Source organism: Chlamydomonas reinhardtii, chromosome 12 (genome assembly GCF_000002595.2).
Source record: "Chlamydomonas reinhardtii strain CC-503 cw92 mt+ chromosome 12, whole genome shotgun sequence".
Taxonomy (NCBI): domain Eukaryota; kingdom Viridiplantae; phylum Chlorophyta; class Chlorophyceae; order Chlamydomonadales; family Chlamydomonadaceae; genus Chlamydomonas; species Chlamydomonas reinhardtii.
Window position 1 is genome coordinate 2,338,971 of NC_057015.1, and position 23,573 is coordinate 2,362,543.

At 60.8% G+C, this 23,573-nt stretch overlaps 4 protein-coding genes across 5 annotated transcripts; 1 reads left to right on the forward strand and 3 right to left on the reverse strand.

The window, feature by feature from the left end:
• Positions 1-361: 361 nt before the first annotated feature.
• Positions 362-6,737, reverse strand: CHLRE_12g507556v5 (uncharacterized protein). Its single transcript, XM_043068184.1, has 4 exons — positions 6,171-6,737; positions 4,927-5,716; positions 4,615-4,696; positions 362-4,355 (listed from the first exon to the last, which is right to left on the reverse strand). Exons 1-4 carry the CDS (start codon positions 6,176-6,178, stop codon positions 3,301-3,303), a joined length of 1,935 nt encoding a protein of 644 aa, XP_042918181.1. The 5' UTR covers positions 6,179-6,737; the 3' UTR covers positions 362-3,300.
• A 191-nt stretch (positions 6,738-6,928) lies between these two features.
• CHLRE_12g507557v5 (uncharacterized protein) lies at positions 6,929-11,857 on the reverse strand. Of its 2 annotated transcripts, none has more exons than XM_043068185.1 (5): positions 11,361-11,857; positions 10,614-11,157; positions 10,340-10,424; positions 9,628-10,175; positions 6,929-7,993 (listed from the first exon to the last, which is right to left on the reverse strand). In XM_043068185.1, the coding sequence occupies exons 1-5, from the start codon at positions 11,372-11,374 to the stop codon at positions 7,922-7,924; spliced, it is 1,263 nt and encodes a 420-aa protein (XP_042918183.1). In that variant the 5' UTR covers positions 11,375-11,857; the 3' UTR covers positions 6,929-7,921. The 2 variants fall into 2 exon arrangements, with proteins under 2 accessions (XP_042918183.1, XP_042918182.1); XM_043068186.1 differs by having other exon boundaries at positions 11,361-11,557.
• A 110-nt stretch (positions 11,858-11,967) lies between these two features.
• On the reverse strand, positions 11,968-15,767 carry CHLRE_12g507558v5 (uncharacterized protein). The gene is made up of 7 exons (XM_043068187.1): positions 15,476-15,767; positions 15,164-15,241; positions 14,710-14,963; positions 13,614-13,748; positions 13,339-13,400; positions 12,819-12,940; positions 11,968-12,558 (listed from the first exon to the last, which is right to left on the reverse strand). The coding sequence occupies exons 1-7, from the start codon at positions 15,635-15,637 to the stop codon at positions 12,379-12,381; spliced, it is 993 nt and encodes a 330-aa protein (XP_042918184.1). The 5' UTR covers positions 15,638-15,767; the 3' UTR covers positions 11,968-12,378.
• Positions 15,768-15,897: 130 nt separating this feature from the next.
• On the forward strand, positions 15,898-21,209 carry CHLRE_12g507559v5 (uncharacterized protein). Its single transcript, XM_043068188.1, has 4 exons — positions 15,898-16,433; positions 16,770-16,851; positions 17,293-17,472; positions 18,234-21,209. The coding sequence occupies exons 1-4, from the start codon at positions 15,955-15,957 to the stop codon at positions 18,447-18,449; spliced, it is 957 nt and encodes a 318-aa protein (XP_042918185.1). The 5' UTR covers positions 15,898-15,954; the 3' UTR covers positions 18,450-21,209.
• Positions 21,210-23,573: the final 2,364 nt, after the last annotated feature.

Genomic DNA, 23,573 nt, shown 5'->3' on the forward strand with positions numbered 1-23,573 from the left:
GATCACGTAAGCCCGCTCCGTTGTCAACACGAAGCAATAGCGAGGCGCAGGCTTGCCGTGCACGGTACACTCAAGGCGTATTGCGACAGGGCACGCAGCAGGGCACGCAACAAGTCGAAGCGTCCATAACGACAGGGCAGGCAGCATAATTGCATGCGGCACACAGGCCATATCGCAAGACACATGATGCGAGGCGCAAAGCCTGTTGCTGGCGGCACACACGCCGTATCCGAACGTGGCGCTCAGACCACACATTGTCCACAACGCAAAGGCATGTACAACGAAGGCACGTAAGCATTTCAATGCCGTCTATAATCCACAACGCAAGAGTGTGGAGCCCGTTGCTTGCGGCACACAGGTCGTATCATAAGGGCACGTATGCCATCTATTACCCAAAAGCAAGGGTGCGAAGCCGTTGCTTGCGGCACACAGGTCACATCATACGGGCACGTATGCCGTGAATTGTCCATAAAACAAGGGTGCGGAGCCCGTTGCTTGCGGCGCACAGACCGTATCATAAGAACACGTACGCGGCGCATTGTCCATGAAGCAAGGGCGCGGAGCCCGTTGCCTGCGGCACACAGGCCGTGTCATGAGGGCACGTACGCCGTGAAGTGTCCATGGAGCAAGGGCGCGGAGCCCGTTGCCTGCGGCGCACAGGCTGTATCATGAGGGCACGTACGCCGTAAATTGTCCATGAAGCCAGGGCGCGGAGCCCGTTGCTTGCGGCGCACAGGCCGTATCATAGGGGCACGTATGCCGTCCATTGTCCATAAAGCAAGGGCACGGAGCCCATTGCTTGCGGCGCACAGGCCGTATCATAAGGGCACGTATGCCGTCCATTGTCCATAAAGCAAGGGCGCGGAGCCCGTTGCTAGCGGCGCACAGGCCGTATCATAGGGGCACGTATGCCGTCCATTGTCCATAAAGCAAGGGCGCGGAGCCCGTTGCTTGCGGCACACAGGCCGTATCATAAGGGCACGTATGCCATCCATTGTCCATAAAGCAAGGGCGCGGAGCCCATTGCTTGCGGCGCACAGGCCGTATCATAAGGGCACGTATGCCGTCCATTGTCCATAAAGCAAGGGCGCGGAGCCCATTGCTTGCGGCACACAGGCCGTATCATAAGGGCACGTATGCCGTCCATTGTCCATAAGGCAAGGGCGCAAAGCCCGTTGCTTGCGGCGCACAGGCCGGATCCCAACGGCACACACGCCCTTTCCCCAAGGCACGCGGGCCCTGCGGCCTGGATAGGCAGACAGGAGAAGTACCGCGCCAAAAGTCCTGAGGGTCTTGGGGAGGTGGGGGTGGCACAATGGAAGATGTGGAAAGGTATTGCACAAAGCTGTGAACTGCAAAGCGACGGGTAGACACGAAGGCACGGCAAGCAGGACCGCGCATGGCAAGCAAGTAGCCCGCCCGCACAGCTGTGCATGCCCTTTTGCTTTCAGTGACTTGCCGAACGCCTTGTCCGCAACGCTTCGCGCGCCTTTGCTCCGCTTGAAAGCTCCGCTCTGCTCCGATTTGCTCCCGAATGCGGCCCCCGAACCAAAGCGTGGTTCAAAGCGCCAGAGAAGCTTCGAAGGGCATTCCCTTACGATCAGAGAGCGAGCGTGATCAAGCTAAGGGGTTCCATTGAGCAGGATCGCGCAACAAAACGCTGCAACTCCGTCTGAGTATATATTAAACGCTTATTCGGTCCATACATGGTAAAGTATAGTTAGAACCAGGTATAATAGGATTGCAAAGAAAGTCCAGAAATGTAGGGAACGTTTAAGTGCGACACACTGAGGTCACCGTCCCGGCAGAGGGACGATCCGAAATACAGTACAGAAGCACAACGGCAGATAAGGCGCCGTGTGCTCCTGACGCGTACAAGACCCAGCTCGGTTCGGCCCCATGCACAGGCACGTACCCGAGCGTCCTGCGCCGTGCGTGACTCTAACGCAACACGGCAGTTATGTCGCAATAACTAGACTTATCTCCACTGCGCTGCGATAAGTCAGCGCATAAACGTTTATCATGATATCACTGTAAGCATTTTCCGCCTAACTCGCTTCATGCGTGCGGCGCCATCAGAACCAATTAGCACTTCCCGCCCGTCCCGCCTAACTCGCTTCATGCGTGCGGCGCCATCAGAACCAATTCATCCAGTTGATCAGCAGAAGTGAGAGGCACGCGTGAACCGTACAGACGCCAAGCATTCCGGCGTGTGTTGCAAAGACCTCTTTCCTGCCTTCCCTAGCTTCATGTAATTCAGTAGTCTTTCGAGGAAAGGGCCGGGCCCTCTATACCAGCACATGCTGGTGCATGATTATCCTTAGCTTGCTTGTACCGCTGAGTCCCAACGGTTACCGCTGCCATCTCGCTTTCTTGATATCCCAGCGCCTCTGACAGATGAAAACGCTGGCGAGCATTAGACATACATGGGGAATACAACTATCATCAGATACTGCTACTCTTCCATCGCAGTGGCTCAGTGCACGCACAGCACGGCAGAACCCCGCCTGACACCGCAGCATGCGGCGATAGCTATCCCAGCTACTGTATCGACCCCCAGCCACGCCACACACATGTTCCACGTGCATGGCAAATCGTCAAGGTCCATCTCATACTCATCACACACTCATCTCATCCACAGGCACGCAGCACGGGCACGGTGCGCCATCACCCACGTTCGCCGCGTGCATGACTGCCGCCCGGCCGGCCACAGACTGCTGACCCTTCCGCATCAATCATCAAGCCATCAAACTGTGGGCGCCGCATACTGATTACATACATGAACTGCATAAACCGGTATAATAAAATGCATTGGAGCTAAGTGCTGGTGGCGATGTACGTGCATGGATGGCTACACGGCGTTGGGGAGAGCGACAAACCACATTGCGCGCGCGTATGTTTTGCAGTGAAGGCATGGCGCTGTTCGAAGGGGTACTGTATGTGGCGCTGTGCGCCGCCGATTTGCGCCATCAACAAAGGCACCCAGCGTGCCGATGCAAACGATGCAAGCAAAGATGCATGCTGAATGGTCCTTTGCGCTATGCGAGGGACCTGCGGTATGCAGACGAGGAGTGGGCGCTCCGCAGGTTTGCAGCGGCAGTAATGCGCCGCCTAACTTGTAGCCCGGTGACCCTTGCTGCCCGTAGTAGCTGGCGCCTGAAACAAAAAAGGATAACCTTGCTGGATAGGTGAGCCCAGCTCAAGGCCTGGCTAGCTGTCAAGTTACTCAAATGGGAGCATGGGAGCATGGGAGCATGGGAGCAGGCACTGCCGGGTGTACCGTACTACCAGCACGGCCGTCTACACCTGTGCAACCAACGGCGGCGCCGCGACGCCGCTGCCACTGCTGCTACGGCGCCGCCAGCTGTAGCGCGGACGAGCCGGCTGCGGCGGCGGCTGCGCCTTGGTATGGTTGGAGCCCGCCGCTGCCCCGAGATGCTCATGCCAAGCGAGGCTGCCGCTACTGCCGCTGCTGCCGCCACTGCTGTGGCGGCGGCGGTTTGGAGAGACTGGCGGAGACTGAGGCCCTGACACGGCACACTCTGCTGGTGCGGGTACTGGCGCCGGTGCTGCTGTCATCGCCACTGTCGCCATCGGCGGCTGCGGCACCTGTCGCTGATGAGGCAGCTGCATGGGTCCGCCGCTGACGCAGCCTTCAAGGTAGGGCAGCAGGCAGCGGCGGCTGTGGTGGCATGACTGCACACGGACCGCCGCCGCACCGGCGGGCGACGAGTAGGCCGGGGCAGCGAAGGTTCCGCCGCCGCCGCCGCCCCCACCGCCGAAGCAAGCCCCCGCATTCAACGCCGCATGGAAGGTGGGCACCACGGTGCGAGCGACTGTCGTGCGAACGGCATGGCCACTGTCGCCCGCCGCCGCCGCCGCCGCTGTCGGGCTAATGCAGGGGCTGCCACCACCGCCAGCAGGCAGCAGCGGCGGCGGTGGCTTGGAAGGGGTGCGCACCGCGAACGCCGGCGCGCCGCCATCACCGGTTGCCGCCCCCTCCACAGCTGCCAGGACGCCACCATGGCCGGTAACGGCACTGCTGGCGGCAGCCGCTGTGGGCGACGCCAGCGGCGGCCGTGCAGGCTGCAGCTGCGACGGCGTCGTCAGGGTCATGCCGGCGGTCTTGCTGTCGCCTCCGTCACCACGCTCCTGACCACGGCAGCTAGCACCGGCGGCGGCAGGCAGCGCCGCTGCAGATGGTCGTGTCCCAGCAGCAGCAGCAGCAGCAGCAGCAGCAGCTGTGCCGCCGGTGGCATCCCTCGCTGGAGGCCTGACGGGCGCCTGCGGGTGCGGCCTCGCGACCTCCACCTGCAGGCCCTCCTTGATGTGCCGGATGGCGAGCTCCCGGGACGCTGAGGCGGGGGACACGGCGCACGCACACGCACACACACACACACACACACACACACACGTGACGTGTCAACGGCGTGCAATGTGTACGTATGTACGGAAGTGGACAACATGTACGGCGGGCTCTTACTTCTGGTTGGATACCGTATGCTGCACATTGCAGCCATGCACTTGGTGCATATCAACATGGAGGTTGCACATTGGCAGCTTATCGCAATGGAAGCAGCATGCACACGCACACGCGCACGCACAGACTCTCACCTAGCGCTGTGTTCAGTTGTGCCAAGTGCAGCCGCAGCGCTTCATTCTCAGCACGTAGCACGTCCGCCAGGCGCTGGGCGTGCTGCGGTTGTTTGGGACCAGTACGGTGGGCAGCGTGAGGGCAGCGATTCCCGCAATAAAAAAACACCAGCAATCGTTTGGAGAGAGGCACACACCGACCGTGTGCTTTCTAACACAGATCGGATTAGACGCTGGGGATGGAATGGGGACTACAATAATACAGGCAGGTGGGAGGCAAACCAAGCCGTGGGCCTAGCCGTGGGCCATATATACGCCCTAGCGCTCCCGCACCGTGAGGACTGAGGCAATAGCTCGGGCGCCGTGCGGGTTGTGTGTACTGCTGGGGCCGGTGCCGGCGCGGCCGCTGGCGGCAGCGGCAGCCACCGCCGCCACCAGCCCGCCAGCTCCGCCATGGTAGATGCCGCCGGCGTGCCGCCCACTGGTGGTGCCGACCTTGCTGCTGCTGGTCCTGTTCGCCACTGGCAGTACCGGGGCACCGGGGATCACAGTCTGGCTGCGGCGGCCGCACTGGCCGCCGCCGCCGCCGGCAGGAGAGACCTCGTGCCGCCCATCCATTGCGTCTCCGCCGCCGGCGTTGCTGCTGCTGCTGCTGCTGCTGCTGCTGCTGCCGGGCGACAGCGGGTGCAGTAGAGAGCGCCGGCGCCCCTGCGGCTCCCAGCAGCCGACTCCATCCGCGCTCCGGAGCTCACCACTGACCGCGGCAGCACCTAGTGCCGCCGCATTCATAGACAGACTCCGCTGGCGCAGCTGCTGCCAGCGCCGGGTTTGGCTGCTGCTGCTGTTGGTGCTTCCAGGCTCGCTCAGCACCATGGGCTCAACACTGCCTGGGGCCCACCTGCCGTTGTGGCCTAGATTGTTGAGTCCCTCGTCACCGCCAATGAGACCGGTTGTTGTCATGGCTCCGCGTGCCATCATGGGCGAGTGTGCGTGGAGTCCGTCGTTGCGTGTGTCCCAGCTCCAGTCGGCTCCGTCGCCTCCGTCCTCCTCAGCCTCCGAGATGGATGGCAACGTCGGCATGCCGAGGACGAGGCTGATGGACCGCCGTGGCAGGAAGGCAAGGCTGGGGGATGAGAGAGGGGGCGAAAATGGGAAGCGGATCAGGGGAGGTGCGGGTGGGTTCGTAAAACGTATGCAAGCCCTGCGGACAGATGAGCGCCCCCACGCTAGCTCGGAGAGGTGGGAAGTCACCAAGGGGCGGGGGTGCGTGCGTTCGGGTGTACAGGTAGTGCAACGTGGGTGGAGGAACAGGAGCGTAGAGCCAGGAAGAGCTGTCGTGCTCGTTGTGCTTCGAGTGCTGTCAGGATTTGGGCCGTCGCCAGACAACTGGGGCAGCGAGCTCCAACGCCGCCGGTGCGGCACCGCCGGGGCTTAAAGTAAGGGCGGCATAACCCGGTGACGGCAAGCTTTGAGGCCGTCACTAAGTATAAAGCGATGGGATATATGCAAGACCTAATTACGGGCTTGCGTTTTAGAGCTACGAGTAAGGTGTTGGCGCCCAGAACGCCCGTGCGTACCTGTCCATGGCCAACGCGAAGCGGTTACTGCAGTACCTCCGCCACGCTGCGCCAGCTCCCCAGCGCCTGTGTACGAGTTCGACATGAGCTCAACAATAGCTGGACATCGCCTGTATGCGTCAGCGCTAGTTCGCGCGCAAACGCGTTCGCAAGTGTGCAAATGCCGCCGTTGATATAATTCAAGGCTTGCCGCACCTGTTTTATATCAGCAGATGCTGGTTTACGTGCTTGCTCTTTGCCTGCGAAAGGACCTGCCCTGCCACTGCTGAAAGAAGATGGTGGCTCACTGACTGACGTTGAAACTTTGAGCCATCAAGTCCTCCCACAGGCACCGGTCAAGGTACTTGAAAGCGGTCAAGAGTTTGAGGGCTTTATGGCCCTGTCGCGTGTGAGACGGTCTTTCAGGCCAAGTCGATCGCGACAGCAGCATCAATTCTTTACCTAGCGAAGAAACATGCAAACATCAGTCAAACGTTGGATGTGCATTTTCGAGTTTGCGATCAGCGAGGTAGGAATAATCGCCGTCGTTCAGAGCTCGTCCGACCGTTGTGCGTGGGAGCGAGCACGATTTAACCAGCACCGTGCTCATGAGGTTGCTATCAATCTTCTATAAGCCATCACCTCAACTGCCTCCTTGGAGGAGGGAGTGCCTAAACTCATAAACCGCTCGCGTTCATGGTCTGTTCGGAACGGTTGGCTGCTCGGCCGGCTCGACCCTGGATTGTGGTTTTGAACGCGTTGATGAACTCACCCTAACACAAATGGCGATATTACATGCCAAAGATTACGGTTTGCGTTTTGGTCGACGACCTGTATGGCAGGACCTATCTGGGGACGACACGAACCGTGCTCGCACCTACTGAGCTCGCCCGTCGATCGCCCTGCGCCTCTGCTGAGCGCGGCCAATCGATGCGGCCCGCCCAAGTACGGCCGCATCTGAGGTGGATGCTGGGCCATTGTTTGAAATGGATTATTGCCCATAGCTGTAAGCTCATGTGAAGTTGCGCTTGCTTCCGCTCTCCGGGCCCCGCCTCTTCATCTCCCATCGTCCCCGCACCCTATGGTTGCACTTCAATGACCCATGTCGCCCAACTGCCTTGCCACGAGATTTCCGCATAGCGCCACCTACCGCCACACCACCTCAGGGCGCGGACACGCCCAATTCCCACAAGGCTACGAAACTGAGCCGCCTGCCCCGTTCCTGCAAGGCTGCAGCATCCCATGTCGTCGGCCGGCGGCCGGCTGGCCGCCCACCCCGAAAATACCGGAAAACAGCTTAGAGCAGGCATGAGCAACTTGGGTTCCCGCATCGCTGAATGTGCGGCTCAATGAGAGCTGTTTATGCGCCTGCAACCTGCGTGCTGGTGCCCTTCGCCAGCATCCCGCTTTCCGTCGGGCCTGCTGCGAAGCCCCATAGGATTATTGCCCCTGTCTGTGCCTGCCTGCATGCTACTGCATACTCCCTTATGCCCGCAGCACCATGAACTAAAGTTCCAACAAGGAGGTGGCTGCCTTATGGCAGGAAAAGGGCTGATCCCGGATCGTTATCAACCCAGCCACCTTGACGCGGGCGCCTACTAAGCACACGCCTCTATGTTGGGGGCCTTTGGCATCCCCGCAAATCCGGACGTGGCCGGTTGGGTGGGGTGCACAGTCCGTGCTAACCCGCAGCTAACAAACTAGTCACGTCACTCGCCGCCAATCAACACGTGCACCCTCAGCCCCACGCCCTGCTAGCGCCGTTCAGGCTCTCAGCCCGGCCCCGCCGCCGCCGGCGGCCATGGCGGCCGCTGCAGCTTGGTCGGCCGCTCGAAGCCCATCAGCTTCAAAGTTCCAAAAATGCGTGGTGAAGGCAAGAGCACATGTGGGGGATTCACTGGGCAGTGCAATCGCCCCATGCTGCAAAGCAGACATGTATGTATGATAACACGCACACGCACACACACACACACACACACACACACACACACACACACACACACACACACACACACACACACACACACACACACACCTTCCTCTTCTGGGGTCTGGGAATTCGTTGCACCCTGCGGGCCTTCACCAACCTGCCTTGACACTGTCCCATCGCACACACAACACACGCACACGTTCCCCTTCTGGGGTCTGGGAATTCGCTGCACCCTGCGGGACTTCACCAACCTGCCTTGACACTGTCCCATCGCGCGCGCACACACACACACACACACACACACACACACACACACACACACACACACACACACACACACACACACACACACACACACACACACACACACATACACTGTCTTTGCGCAACGTTTTCATTGTGCTCTTTAACACACACATACACACACACACACACACACACACGGCGTCGTCTGGGCGGGCTTTCGTTTCGTTTTTTAACACACACACACGCGCGCGCGCGCACGCACGCACACACCTATGCGAGGTAATTTTAGGTAACATTCGTATGCCGTCACGGTGCTGGATCGCATATGCTGTCTTTGCGCGCTGTTTTCCTCGTGCTCTGTAACACACACACACACACACACACACATACACACACACCTTCTGTGTCATCGCGTTCATGCATGTGCTGTGCGTGCGTGTGCCTTAGACAGCGGCGGGCGCATGTGCCATGGATGGGCGCGCGGGCTGTGATGGCGTGCGTGGAGAATGTATGGCCAGCAGCTATATCCCTCCTCTCCACATGAGGGTAGAGTGCGCCAGGACCATTGCGCTAACAGCCTAGCTAGCAACCGCTGAGGCTCTGCGTCCATACAGCAGATGAAGTACCATCGTCATATCGTGCAGGCCGTATAATAAATGTGCGTATGACGCAATAGCAGAGTTCCTGCGTGGAGTGACAGCAGCGTGCCATCCGTGAAGTCGCCCAGCAGACCCTGACGCACATTCCCGCACACGCATGGCAACCAACAAGTGCGTCATCAATCAGCCGTATGTAGGTTACTACGGTCACGCATACGACCGCGCTTAATTAACCATAAACAGCAATAGCTAGCGTGTTTCAGCAGCTGCTCAGGCAGCTAGCCACCCTCGCCAGCGGACTGTCACTGTCCGGCATCCGGCTCTCGTCATCGCTGCGTTCCCAGCCACGCACACAGAGCAACAATATGTTTGCTCGCTCTCAGCAGTAGGTTCACAACAATTGCCCCCCAAAATGGCCTCAAGCACGAATTGCTCCAGGCCCCCAGCTCGCTCCCCACTGCACCCAAATTGACATGATGGGCTAGCAGGACGGAGCTAGTGGTGGCGGCGGCAGTCCGTTGCAACCACTCAGCTCCTGCAGGCGCCGCCAGCTGTAGCGCCGAGACCTCATCAGCTGCCCGGCAGCGGTAGTGATCTCGGCAGGGCCAGCACCGCCGGCAACAAGAGCAGCAGCCGCTGGCGCGGCGACGGTGCCGCCTTTCACCGCACACATGCCCGCAGAAGGCTGCTGGCCAAAGCTTACCTTACACCGCTGCTCCTGTTGCCTTTGGGGTGCAGTGTCCTCAGAGTTGCTGCTGCCGTCCTCGGTGCTAGGACTGCTACAGCCGTTGCGGGAGCACTTGCCACAGCTACAGCTGGCCAAGAACCCGTTGTCAGCAGCGCAGCTGTGGCCCCAGGCAGTAGTGCCTGGTGTTGTGGGGGTGCAGCAGTCACTGCTGCTGCTGATTGCACTGCTGGTAATGCTGCTGCCGCTGTTGCCAGGCCGAATAAGGCCTTCCCCGCAGGGCTCCGACGCCTCATCAGCCACCACCACTGCCGCAGCCGCGTCCGCTACGGTTGTGTCAGTGGATGGCGATCCTGGCACGAGCGGCATCCGCTGATGATGATGTTGCTCAGGGACCGTGGACCGCAACTCCGCGCCCACAGCGGCGGCGGCCGCTGCCCCGGTAGGTGTCAGGGGCAGCCCTCCAACCGACGGCGCTCCTTTCGCCGCCGCCGCCGCCAGCAGCCCGCCGCCGCCTCCCAAGTGCCCCATATGGCTGAGGTGCTGGATGGTTTCCTCCCGGCCCCCTGCAGGCGAAAGGCACGCACGCGGTGATGAAGCAGACAGATGGCAAATGTACGTTCCGAAAGAATACAAACGTGTAAATGCAAACGGATTGGTGCGGTACTGGAAGGCACGCGAATCATGAGAAGAGTGCCAGCAGAGCGCGCACACGCCGAGTCGTTCTCACCCAGCGGTGTGTGGAGGTGCGCCACCAGGCGCAGCCGCAGCGCTTCGTTCTCAGCACGTAGAACGTCCGCCAGGCGCTGGGCGTGCTGCGGTTGTTCGGTGGTGAGGGAGGGCGGAGGAAAGGGAGGGCAGAGGTTCCGGGTAAGAAGGGCAACAGAGCTCCTGAGACCTGTAATGGCCGTCGGCATGATCATGCATGCCTGGCGCACTGCCCGTCAGAGTGCCGTGCGGGGTACGGCCGAACGCACTCTTTATAAACACGCAAGGGCACTCACATTGAGTACCGAGGCGATGGCACGGGTGCCATGCGAGCTGGTGCTGCGGCTGAGGTTACTGGGGGGCTGTCCACTGGAACTGCCAGTGCCGCTGCCCCCACCGCCGCTGTCCGTGCCGTCTAAGGTGGTACTGGCTGTGGCGGCTGGAGAGGCGTCCGGCATGGCGTGGCGAGCAGGTGCGGCCGCACGCCTCAGGCAGGCGCAGGCACTGCCACCGCCTCCGCCAGCGCCAGCGCTGCTGCCAACGCCGTCTTCGCGACGTCGACTGTGGTGGCCTATTGAGTGGGGGTAGCCGGGGTCATCCCACAGAAAGGGGCGCAGCGACGGCATCGGCGGCAGAGCCACTTGCGCCATGAAGCCATCAGCAGCAGCTGGAGGCGAAGAAGGGCCCAGGGCCGCTGAGCCGACCGTGGTGCCCCATCGGTAGAGGCTATGGGGCCATGTGCGCTTGTCCGCTTCGCAGTCCGAGCGGTCCTCGAAGATGGGCGGCAGGGCTGGTTCGGAGGGCATGGCGCTGAGCGACCGCTTGGGCAGGCGGGAGAGGCTGCACACGTGGGAAGACAAAAATCACGTACGCAGCAGCCAGTCAAGATATGAGTCATGGGGTTGGGTGGGGTGTGGGACTGGGTAGGTGGCTTACAGGATTTGCGTGCCAAGCAGGACGTGTGCGGTGCGACTGCGACGATGTTCGAGTGTCGAGGCCCAGGAAGACAGGGGACTTCTCACCCGCGACCTCATTCTTCGCACCTGAGCAGGTCCATATTCCCCTCCCACTTTTTCCGCGGTTCGTGCCACAGGTCTTCGGCCCGAAACCGTCAGACGCCCACCTGCAGCAAACGCAAAAGCAATTAGACGAGGTTGACCTCAAGCCCTCTGCTGGCACGAAGGCGAAAGGCCTGGCGCAGCGGGCTGCATGCGGGCCCTCGTGCTCGCTGCCAAACCGCATCGACAAAGTCGTTCGGTATGTATGTACCCAAACACATTAAAGCGTGTGCTCCATCCTGACGCCGTAAGGCACGATCCTACGCCCGCACTCCCTCCATGCCCAGACCTTTCTTCCGACGAGCGCCCCTTTAGCTCCTTGCTTTGCTATCAAATAATATTGCCAGCAGGCTTGAAAATATGCGTGGTACTGACCTGAGGCTTTGATGCAGTGCTGGTTACTCGGCGGAGCTTGGTAGGGCCATGGCCGACTCAATCGCAGGATGACGTCGAATTCAAGTGTTGTGTTGAATGTGGGTAAGCATCTACATGTATTCGGGTTCAACAGCTGAAGGGCCAGACTGGCTCGTCCCTGCGTTTTGTGCTGTCAGTCAGTCCGACCCGCCCAAGGGCTCGCAAATCCGAGCGGCCTCCAGTGTGAGGTTTACAAGTATAATTCTTAAATAGCGATCCTCATTTATCGACATGTGCTGTATCTTGCGCAGTTAAGACGCCGGCAGCACGCGCCTTACGTCAGCTCCACCGCTCGGCGGCCCCCGACAAGTCCCCGTGGCCCTGCGGCACCTCCGTGCTGCCCAGCCTGTTGCGACCCCTGCCCTGTGCGCAGCTCCCCTGGCACTGAGACGTCAGCCACTCACCAAATCCCACCCCAGCTCCTACTCACTTTGGCCTCCGTGTCCCCAGCACGACGACGACACCGACGCCCTGGGCCCCACCACCGTGCGTAACACACAATCCCCTCCCAACTCCTACTCCTTACCCATCCCTCCTCCTCCCCCACCTGTCCTGCTCCCTCTCCGCCTCCTCCCCATCCCCTCCTCTTCTACGCCGTCTTGTCCAGCAGCAAGTACAGGTCGTGCCGCTTCTGCTGCCGCAGCGGCATGGCGGCACGCCGCTCGTCCAGCTGGGCGTAGTCCAGCTCGGCAAACACGGTGGCGGGGGAGTGCTCGGTGGTGGCCAGGACCTCGGCGAAGGGGCCCAGGGCTGTGGAGTGGCCCCAGGCCTGGGTGGGGAGAGGAGCAGGGAAAGGAGTAAGAGAGGAATGGGAGGGGGTGGGGAGAGGCGGGAGGAAGGGCGGGTCAGGCGCGGGGGACGGAATACGGCGCTCGGGGGCTATGCGTGCCGCTGCAGTTGTCCCTGTCCCGACCTGTAGCCTGCGGGACATACACGACACACCACCACCTCGCCAGGTGCGCCCCCCCCCCCTCCGATTGACGACGACAGAGTCACGCCACGACGCGTGCCGCCGACCGCGCCCCTCACCTGGTAGGAGGAGTCGGGGTTGCGCGCGGGCGAGCAGGTGAGCACGAAGACCTGGTTGTCCACGGCGCGAGCCTTGGCCAGCAGCTCCCAGTGCACCGGGCCCGTGGTCATGTTGAAGGCGCCTGTGCGCGGGTGGATGGCGGGGCGCGGGAGGTATGAGGAGCAAGCCAGGGGGCGGGAGGGAATGGAAGCCGAGCCTCAGTGCAAACAGGAGCGGGCGTGGCGGTCCATGTGCTGGGGTGGGGGTGAGCAGGAGGGAGTGGGTGGGTGGGCGAGTGCGTGTGCGAGTGGTGTGGTAAAGAGTTCAAGCGAGCGCTGTGAGTGGGCTTGTGCGGCAGCGAGTGATGCGTGCGGTTGTGAGCGTGAGCGTGCATCTGCAGTGTCGGCACCTCATCGAGACTCATGAGAGCTTGCAATACGAGTGGCCATCACGTCCTACGTGCCCACGCGCCGAACGTGCCAACACGCCGAGCGTGCCAGCTCCACGTGCCAACTCCACGGACCGTGAGCCCCCACTCACCCGGGTAGATCAGCACCTGGCACCCACGTGCGGCGTAGATCTGGGCCAGCTCGGGAAAGCGGCTGCGGGCGGGTTCAGGGTTGCGGGCAGGCGTCAAGAGGCAACACACGGCGGCCGTGGTGCCAGGTCCGCCGGTGTCATCATGTACACCCTGTCGTATTCGTACCCTCCACAATTCCGAGAGCCCCGCATTCAGTCGCAGCAAGCACATGTTGCTTACATGCACACACCCTCCCCAAACACGCAACAACGCCCCCACGCCCACCCGCCCTCACATGTCGTAGCAGATGCCAATGCCCAGCCGGCCCGCCTCCGTGTCAACCACCGTGGGCCCAGGGCCTGGGCTGAGCGTGAGGGACTCCTTGAATGTGATCTTTCCGGGTATGTCAATGTCGAACAGGTGCACCTTCCTGCGGCCGTGAGGGGGAGGGGGTAGCCATTGGCCGAGAACGAAGCAGTTCTTTCCGTACCCAAGGACTGTACACCAGGCCAGCCCAGAGCGCGAGGTGTCGGGACACGCGAGCGGGGGACGCCCTCTCGCAACGACTTCCAAACTGTGGCAACGTCTGCGCTTGGCCTTTGCTCCTAAACTCCAACAGCCTGCACTCCTTGTTGAGTGCGCAGCTCCTCGATCTGTGCTTGTGCACATCACCGAATTTCCAACCCTCGTACCCTGGGCCCGCCCGAACCCTGGGTCAGTCACCACCAGACCATCCCCAACCCCAGCAACATACTGTGCGCCCACCACCACACCGTTACCATATCACACACACACACACAAACACACACACACACACACACACACACACACACACACACACACACACACACACCATGCTCCCATGCTTCCACTTTTGCCTATAGGTGAGCTCGACTACGACCAGCGGGCGGGAATCCGGGAATTAGGCGTGCTGGGTAAACGTTGTTTAGCGCGCCCAGGGTGCGGAGCATGGACGCATACAGGTGCATCGCGGGGTCAGGCCGAATGGTCGCCCGTGGGGTTCCAGGCTTATCGCGGGTAAGTATGACTACCTGGGTCACGACAGTCACGCGACGCTCGGTAAAATGGTGGGTATCGGTAAGTAACTCCGGCGTCGTCTGGGCGGGCTTTCGTTTCGTTTTTTAACACACACACACACACACCGGCGGCTCACCGCAGCAGGTATGCGAGGTAATTTCAGGTAACATCCGTAAACCGTCGCTTTGCTGCATCGCATACACTGTCTTTGCGCAACGTTTTCCTTGTGCTCTTTAACACACACACACACACACACACACACACACACACACACACACACACACACACACACACATACATACACACACACACACACACACAAAACACACACACAAACACGCACACCAACACACCTATGCTTGGCCAGCAGCTTGCCGCTCGAGTCGAACACGCAGCAGGTGTTGTACAGCTTGCCTTGGCACCGCTCCGGAATGGAGCCCGCGACCAGCGTCACGCGCGCCGCCGCGGCCGCCGCCGACAGCGCTGCCACGCTGCCGCTGGCGCCGCCCTCAATGTCCTCGGCGTAGGTGGGGAAGGAGTCGTTGGAGTAGGGGCAGTTGAACATCTCGGGCAGGACAACCAGTTTGGCGCCGGCGGCGGCCGCGTCCTGATGGCGAGGTGGTAATGGAGGTGGGGGAGGGGGGCGGGGCGAAGGGCAGGGAAGGGTGCAAGGGGCCTGGGTAGCGGGCACGCCTTACATGGTGTGCAAGAGCCAGCCGGTGTCACGCACTCGCGTCAGTTGCCGTATTTGCGATCTGGTGTATCCCGTATCCCGCACGGCCGCATACAGTACATCCACGTGCGCACCTCGATCGCCTTGCGGGCTGTTCTAAGGTTTTGCTCCTTGTCCGCGGTCACGTGCAGCTGACACAGTGCCACCTTAACCTATGATTGTGTTGCGTGAGGGCATCAAGTTTAAGACGAGGGAAGGCGAAGGACGGATGCAGAAACTCAGATGAGCAAGCACGGGGGTCAACGCAAGGCAGGCGCTTCGAAGTGAGAAGCGCCATTCCAAGATTGCTGGGACCCACCCCACTGCACAGGCGCTGCAAATAGCATGCGCCATAAGAAGGCAGGAGGAAGATGAATCGTGCAGCGTATCTCGCTAAGCGCACGCACCTTCTGGGGAGGCGGCAGGGGCGTGTACACAGGGCCGCCCGCTGCCCGTGTCACAATGCCCCGCACCAGTCGCCCCACCGCGCGTGGCCTGCTGACCGCCGCAAGCATGGCAGCTGCTAGAGCGCTTGCACCAGCAATCTTCACTGTGGATGCAGTGGGCATTATGGCTCAAAGCGCCGCGACAAACTTGGCGAGCCCAAATGAAGGATCAGTTTCTGTTTCACGAACCGATTGCGCACGATTGCTAGCACATACATGCAGCTATGGAAATAAAGATGCTTGCAGTGACTATTACAACCGTGCCTGAAGGGTTTGGGCGAATTGGGCCAACGAGAGTTCTGATGCAAAACCTGCAATGCAAATGGCCTCGCAAGCAGCCCAATTGGTTTCTAAATTGCACGTTATATTTACGCAGGTAAAACTTGTAACATCTGAACGTCAATTCACACGCGTCTGGCGCTGAAGGTTTTGCGCTTACTATGAGCGCTCGGCGGCTTGCGTCGCTGCTGCCCAAATCATGCTTGGAGCTAGTAGTCTGGGGTCAGCCGCGACTGTTGGGCGCGCTGGCCCAGAGTGAGGCAGCGCTTGATGGCAACTGTCGACCCTCCACATCCTACAGCCCCGCGGAGCCTGCCACGAGCCTAGCCGTTCGCCAGTACGCTTCCAGAGCTCAGCTATCTTCATCTAGCGTCACGCAGTGGCGGACGGCGCACACCGCGGCGTGCCCACAACACGGCCCCGCCTGCGCGCACGACCACGCGCACCACCAGCAACCCCAGCAAAGCGGCGCAGCCAGCGGCGCCAAGCCGGCGCCGCGGAGAGTGTTGACACTAGAGGAGGTGGAGAAGGCATGTCGTGGCTGCGACAAACTTGTGAAGCGCGGCGGGTTGGTGTGCAACGGCTGTGCGACGGTACAGCCACCTGACGAGTCGCTGAGTTACTTCGAGCTCTTCTCACTGTGAGTTGCCGGCAGGGCGGCGAGATGGGCGGCGCCGGCAGCCGTGCGTTGGCCGGGAACATGGGCCCGCGGAGGCACACACGCAGGGGCGGCTTGGCGGGCGAGGGGCGGGATCCATGGGAAGCAGGGTCGCAGGAGGGCGGCCGTATGCAGATGCTTGCAGTTGCAGTGATGGACTCCTGCTGCTGCTGGTGGTGTCGGTGTTGGTGTCGGTGGTTGTGGTAGTTGTGGGCAAGGTCCAGTGGCGGGACTGACCCGGGCTGCACCTGATGCTTCCTGACACCGCTACTCCTGTGGTTTGTCCGTCTCCGCCCGCATCGCCCTCGCCGCCCCCAGGCCGGACAGCTCATTCGACATCGACCCACAACTGCTGGAGAAGCGCTACAAGCAGCTGCAGTGGAACCTGCACCCAGACAAAGTGCGGCGGCGGCGGTGGCTGGGGATGCGGCTGGGGAGGCGGCTAGGGTTGGCAGCGCTGGGGCGGCGGCGCAGGAACTGCGGCGCTGGGGATGTAGCTGGGTATGCGGCTGGGGTGGGTGGGCGGCCGCTGGGGCGGTGGCTGGAGGCTGTTGCTTGGCAGGCCATGATGGCGGGTGGCGCGTGACTGCTGTCTAGCTGGCCGGGCGCACGGACAGCACAGAACACAGCGCCGCAGGGCCTGGCACCTGCAACGGGCCCAGCCCCACACGTTGCCGTCCCCTACGCCGTCGCTCGCGCGTAAGCCTGGGCCGCATCACGGCCTGTCACCGTCTCCCTCCCCATCATCGCCATTGTCCCTAGACACATATCTAAAGCCCCCCCTCCACCCCAACCCTTCTCCCTGCCCCCGCCACCACCACCACACACATAAAACGAACAGATGGGGCACAAGCCGCCGCAGGAGCGCGAGTTCAGCGCGCAGCACGCCTCCGTCATCAACCTCGCCTACTCCATCCTCAAGTCGCCGCTGTCGCGAGCCAACTACCTGCTGGCCAGCAAGGGCGTGAACGCGGGCGAGGCGTTTGAGGGAACCATCGATGACCCAGAGCTGCTCATGGAGGTGGGTGTGGGGCCGTGGGCGGTGGGCGGCTGTACGAGTACCGTGTGTGGGGCGCGGCAGCGCAAGTGAGGCACGGCGCAGGGCACGGGCAGCACACGAGCTGACGGTATCGTGTGCAGTGCTGTGGCATGGCGAGAGTTCCTGCGTGTCAGGAAAGCGCAAGGATGACGAGAGGTTGGCACTGTGCCTGCTTCAACCCTCGCCCCGCTCAGCGCAACCAGAAAACCGCACCTCATACTCCTTCGCGTTCCCCCACACACATATGCCCTTTGCGGCTTGTGACACACACACACACACACACACACACACACACACACACACACACACACACACACACACACACACACACACACACACACACACACACACTTGTTCGTGACACTCCCCTGCTGCCGCCCTGTGCTCTGTTGTTTTCTTATTCGCTCGTAGGTGAGAGTTTCATCGAGGATTGGGCGGGAGCTTGGACTTAGCGGCCAGGAGTAGCGACGCGGAGCTAGGAATCGTAGGAGTGCCTGGGCCTCACGGTACCGTGAGCACATGCATGGGTTTGCACCCTTGAGAGCGTGTTGACACGAATCCCCCCTCGAGGTTAGGGTAGCGGGGGTTGCGCGATTTCCGGTTGGTAAGACCGGCGGCTCACCGCAGCAGGTATGCGAGGTAACTTCAGGTAACTTCAGGTAAACCGTCGCTTTGCTGCATCGCATACACTGTCTTTGCGCAACGATTTCCTTGTGCTCTTTAACACACACACACACACACAGGTTCTTGAGGCGCGAGAGGAGGTGGAGGGCACGGATGACCCCGCAGCGCTGGCGCAGTTGCTGGCGCACAACCGGCGGCAGCAGGAGGGGCTGGTGGGACGCCTGAGCGCCGCCTTCCGGGCGGGCGATATGGGCGCCGCGGTGTCGCTGACGCACCAGCTGCAATACGTGGCCAAGCTGGAGCAGGAGATTGTGAAGAAGCTGCCGCAGCTGTGAGGAGCTCAGGGGCCTGTCGGTAGGGCTGCGGGGGGTGCGGTTGCGGCAATTCTTTGAGGCTGTGGTTGACGGCGGAGACGGGAGAGCGCCATGCGTTGGGTGGGTGAGGTTAGAGAGTTGGCTGGGTGGCAGCGGCTCAGGGCAGGGGCACAGTGGCGCAGTGGGTACACAGGTTGGGTTGGGATTTGGACAGGAGCTCGTGTGATTCAAGGAAGTGGCAACCAGTGGCAAATGATGGAGCTGGACATTGAGTGGCTCAGTGAGGCGCGTGCTCAGCAGGGGGAGATTTGTGGTTTCACCTGCTGTGACATATTGCATGACCCACAATGTCGGCTGGCATGCTGCGGGGGCTGCCGCGCTGCGAGGCCACAGCCCGGGGTGCTGCAGTAGAGCAGTAGTGGCATGACTTTGGCTTGGGTTGGCCCGGCTGGCGTCTGTCACGTCGTTGTCGGTGTCGGCTCACTGCTTGGTTGTGAGAGAAATATTCGACGGCTGACCGGGTGTATTGGCGAACATGGCGCGCGAGAGTGCCAGAGCGCGAGGCCAACACTGACGTGCGAAGTGACTTCCTGTTAAGCGCTGACTTATCGCAGCGCAGTGGAGATAAGTCTAGTTATTGCGACGTAACTGCCGTGTTGCGTTAGAGTCACGCACGGCGCAGGACGCTCGGGTACGTGCCTGTGCATGGGGCCGAACCGAGCTGGGTCTTGTACGCGTCAGGAGCACACGGCGCCTTATCTGCCGTTGTGCTTCTGTACTGTATTTCGGATCGTCCCTCTGCCGGGACGGTGACCTCAGTGTGTCGCACTTAAACGTTCCCTACATTTCTGGACTTTCTTTGCAATCCTATACCTGGTTCTAACTATACTTTACCATGTCTGGACCGAATAAGCGTTTAATATACACTCAGACGGAGTTGCAGCGCTTTGTTGCGCGATCCTGCTCAATGGAACCCCTTAGCTTGATCACGCTCGCTCTCTGATCGTAAGGGAATGCCCTTCGACGCTTCTCTGGCGCTTTGGACCACGCTTTGGTTCGGGGGCCGCATTCGGGAGCAAATCGGAGCAGAGCGGAGCTTTCAAGCGGAGCAAAGGCGCGCGAAGCGTTGCGGACAAGGCGTTCGGCAAGTCACTGAAAGCAAAAGGGCATGCACAGCTGTGCGGGCGGGCTACTTGCTTGCCATGCGCGGTCCTGCTTGCCGTGCCTTCGTGTCTACCCGTCGCTTTACAGTTCACAGCTTTGTGCAATACCTTTCATCTTCCATCGTGCCACCCCCACCTCCCCAAGACCTCAGGGCTTTTGGCGCGGTACTTCTCCTGTCTGCCTATCCAGGCCGCAGGGCCCGCGTGCCCTTGGGGAAAGGGCGTGTGTGCCGTTGGGATCCGGCCTGTGCGCCGCAAGCAACGGGCTTTGCGCCCTTGCCTTATGGACAATGGATGGCATACGTGCCCTTATGATACGGCCTGTGTGCCGCAAGCAATGGGCTCCGCGCCCTTGCTTTATGGACAATGGACGGCATACGTGCCCTTATGATACGGCCTGTGCGCCGCAAGCAACGGGCTCCGCGCCCTTGCTTTATGGACAATGGACGGCATACGTGCCCTTATGATACGGCCTGTGTGCCGCAAGCAATGGGCTCCGCGCCCTTGCTTTATGGACAATGGACGGCATACGTGCCCTTATGATACGGCCTGTGCGCCGCAAGCAACGGGCTCCGCGCCCTTGCTTTATGGACAATGGACGGCATACGTGCCCTTATGATACGGCCTGTGTGCCGCAGGCAACGGGCTCCGCGCCCTTGCTTCACGGACAATGGACGGCATACGTGCCCCTACGATACGGCCTGTGCGCCGCAAGCAACGGGCTCCGCGCCCTTGCTACATGGACAATTTACGGCGTACGTGCCCTCATAATACGGCCTGTGCGCCGCAGGCAACGGGCTCCGCGCCCTTGCTTCATGGACACTTCACGGCGTACGTGCCCTCATGATACGGCCTGTGTGCCGCAGGCAACGGGCTCCGCGCCCTTGCTTCATGGACAATGCGCCGCGTACGTGTTCTTATGATACGGCCTGTGCGCCGCAAGCAACGGGCTCTGCACCCTTGTTTTATGGACAATTCACGGCATACGTGCCCGTATGATGTGACCTGTGTGCCGCAAGCAACAGCTCACCCTTGCTTTTGGGTAATAGATGGCATACGTGCCCTTATGATACGACCTGTGTGCCGCAAGCAACGGGCTCCACACTCTTGCGTTGTGGATTATAGACGGCATTGAAATGCTTACGTGCCTTCGTTGTACATGCCTTTGCGTTGTGGACAATGTGTGGTCTGAGCGCCACGTTCGGATACGGCGTGTGTGCCGCCAGCAACAGGCTTTGCGCCTCGCATCATGTGTCTTGCGATATTGCCCGTGTGCCGCATGCAATTATGCTGCCTGCCCTGTCGTTATGGACGCTTCGACTTGTTGCGTGCCCTGCTGCGTGCCCTGTCGCAATACGCCTTGAGTGTGCCGTGCACGGCAAGCCTGCGCCTCGCTATTGCTTCGTGTTGACAACGGAGCGGGCTTACGTGATCATGCGTCACCCTGTACGTCTTGAGGTCCGCACGCACATCATACTATCACGCGGCATCACCATTGTAGTTTGGCTGACGCACCCCAAGCCAACCTATATGCATTCGATGTGTGCGCTAGGCCCAAGTGCCGAATTGTGGAGTTTTGTGCAGTTCGGCCAGCATGCTATTGCCAATAACAATACCGCATGACGCATAACAATACCGCATGACGCATAAACATGCCTTCGTGCAGCCCTGCACCAGGCATCGGACGCTGTGTCACGCAGTGAGCCCGACCCTGCCCAACCAACATTTTGTTGCGAGATACGGTCGGAGCTGGGATCACAGCCTGCTTGGTGGGTTTAGATGGCGCCCGTGTGTTGGGCTGGGCTGTTGCTGCTCGCGGTGGGGCCCACCACCGAGTCACGGCACCCATCCGCCCTCCCCTCTTGTTGGCCCACCCGCCTGTACACATGCCAGCCACCCGCTCGCCATCCTGTGAAAGCGGGTAGCCGACTTGGCAAGCGCTTTTCCTGACACTTGGCGCAGGTTTGAGTGGGATACCAGAATGGTCTGAATGTAGTTGTTGGATAACCAGTACACTGCGGTGTGTAGCTGGTTAGCGGGAGTGCCGTGCATGAAACACGCTACTCGACCCGCCACGCCCGCGCGATGGTACCACCAACCGTTCAACCCAGATCCATGCCGGGGTAGCATCGACCCACAGTCAGACTGATAGCTCCTATCCAGGTGTCAGGCGCCATGTATGTATCTGTGGACGCGTCAAGCTGGCTTGTGCCGTAGCGTTGGCCGCCTGTATGGCATGCCCGGCATCTGTGTCACGTTATGGCGTCATGCTTACCGTAGTCACGCGGCTTGCGTGCTGTGCGGCACGCTCCCTGCCAATCCTTCAGGACATGTATGCATACATGTTCCTTGGTCAGAACCATAGCAGGGGCAGCGTGTTCTGTCAATGCCTCATGAACCCAGAGACCCAAGCCAACGTACGCATTAGTTCCGCAACGCACGTCAACAGGAACCCCTGCACGTCAATGCCAACTGAATGTGTCGCCTGCCCACTCGCCAGTGGACGCCTAGGGAACCAGCCTTGGTTCCTTTCAGCCCCGGCCTTACTTCACCCGGCGGGGCAATTACTTATCACCGAAGTGCTAGGAGCAGTGTGCTATATGTCATTACTATTAAGAGCGTATGGCGACACAGGCTCACATGTGGGTAGCCAGGCCGACAGTGCCCTGCGGGCTTGGCAGTCGGCAGGCATCCCAACTCAGCCCGGCCTCCTCACAGCAGTACCACAACGTGCCCGTACGTGGGCGAGTGCGGAGTTTGGCTGCCGGCGTGGCTGTATCATCTCTCACATTGGATGACCCATCCGCCACTGCGATGGGTTCACTACTGGCACGTCCCTCGAGTCGCTCACCCACCGGCTCCGCCCGGCGTTCGCTCCCTTTGGCTGGGCCGGGGCCCGTGGCGCATCCAACCCGCCATCGCGGCCCCGAGTGCTCCTTATTTCCTCCCATCACTACGCCTTCTATCACTATAGATACATTGCGTGTTCCACGCGTGCCGGGTATCCTTCACCCCTCCGCGCCGCTCGACCAGGCCAGCCTTGCTGGGGTTGCTGAGGTGTTACCCTTCATGTTGCCCTCCCTGCTATTACGGTACACCCCACAGCCGCCGTGGCGTACGGTATCGGCACGTACGGGACATTGTGTGCATGCATCCCCGCGGCGTTTGGAGGCATTCACGTGCGCGCCTGTCCTGCGTCCGCCGGGGTGATGCTATCTATGGGTGTACCTACTGCTTGATTGGTAGTGACTCTTATGCAAGACACTGCAAATCTCAAGCATGGCACCTAGCTAGCAAGAAAGAAATTAGTGTTCGTGGCCATGCTGCACGGCTGGGCATGGCTGCCCGCATCCTACACCACGACGGCGCGGGTGAAGGGCAGGTTGCCGCGCGTGACTCGCGTACGTAAAACCGCTCTAGTGTTGCACCTCGCGCCTTCTCCTGCGTGGCTCATGTTGGCTAGTCTGTCCCAGCTTCGAGTCACGAAGTTGTTATTATTCCCAAGGTTGTTCCGAGCAGCCTACAACGTCAACACGTGTTATGGCATGGCCCTGGGGGCCGGTAGAGAGTACCGAGCGAGGTCTCCAGTGCTTCGTGCCAACACGTGCCAACACGCACTGTTACCTTTCCTAGGCACACGGACGGCCACAGCTGCCCAGAAGCCACACACCTGAACAAGGATGCATGTGTTTCCCTGTAACGCCCCGGCGTCGTCTGCGTGGCTGGCGCACGCGGGACAATGCATGTGTGTTTCTGTCGTGGCCATTGGTGCACCTGATACGTTTGTGAGTCTGGTATCATGGCCCTTGCAACGCCAGTCGTGTTCCTATTGCTGCTTGTCTTCTGGTAGTGACCATTGACCGCCCATGACCGACGGAGTGTGGCGCTGTCAGGCCCCGCGTTGGCGTCGCCCTGCGCCGCCTGCAGCAGGTGCCGGCGGCGCCTCCGGCGGCGCTCATCCCCATGTGATGGTGCTGCTCGT

What these genes read in the sequence shown, in the direction of transcription:
- CHLRE_12g507557v5 (XM_043068185.1), bottom strand. An exon ending in CCATCGCCTCGGTACTCAAT is followed by an intron (nt 10,425 to 10,613) that starts GTGAGTGCCCTT and finishes GAACAACCGCAG; the next exon opens with CACGCCCAGCGCCTGGCGGA. An exon ending in GCACCTCCACACACCGCTGG is followed by an intron (nt 10,176 to 10,339) that starts GTGAGAACGACT and finishes TTTCGCCTGCAG; the next exon opens with GGGGCCGGGAGGAAACCATC.
- CHLRE_12g507558v5 (XM_043068187.1), bottom strand. Translation starts at nt 15,637, where the DNA reads ATGCCCACTGCATCCACAGTGAAGATTGCTGGTGCAAGCGCTCTAGCA. An exon ending in CAGCCCGCAAGGCGATCGAG is followed by an intron (nt 14,964 to 15,163) that starts GTGCGCACGTGG and finishes CCTCGCCATCAG; the next exon opens with GACGCGGCCGCCGCCGGCGC. An exon ending in CCAGGTGCTGATCTACCCGG is followed by an intron (nt 12,941 to 13,338) that starts GTGAGTGGGGGC and finishes ACCCGCGCACAG; the next exon opens with GCGCCTTCAACATGACCACG.
- CHLRE_12g507559v5 (XM_043068188.1), top strand. Translation starts at nt 15,955, where the DNA reads ATGAGCGCTCGGCGGCTTGCGTCGCTGCTGCCCAAATCATGCTTGGAG. An exon ending in TACTTCGAGCTCTTCTCACT is followed by an intron (nt 16,434 to 16,769) that starts GTGAGTTGCCGG and finishes CGCCGCCCCCAG; the next exon opens with GCCGGACAGCTCATTCGACA. An exon ending in ACCCAGAGCTGCTCATGGAG is followed by an intron (nt 17,473 to 18,233) that starts GTGGGTGTGGGG and finishes ACACACACACAG; the next exon opens with GTTCTTGAGGCGCGAGAGGA.
- CHLRE_12g507556v5 (XM_043068184.1), bottom strand. An exon ending in CTATTGCCTCAGTCCTCACG is followed by an intron (nt 4,697 to 4,926) that starts GTGCGGGAGCGC and finishes AAACAACCGCAG; the next exon opens with CACGCCCAGCGCCTGGCGGA. An exon ending in ACAACTGAACACAGCGCTAG is followed by an intron (nt 4,356 to 4,614) that starts GTGAGAGTCTGT and finishes CCCCCGCCTCAG; the next exon opens with CGTCCCGGGAGCTCGCCATC.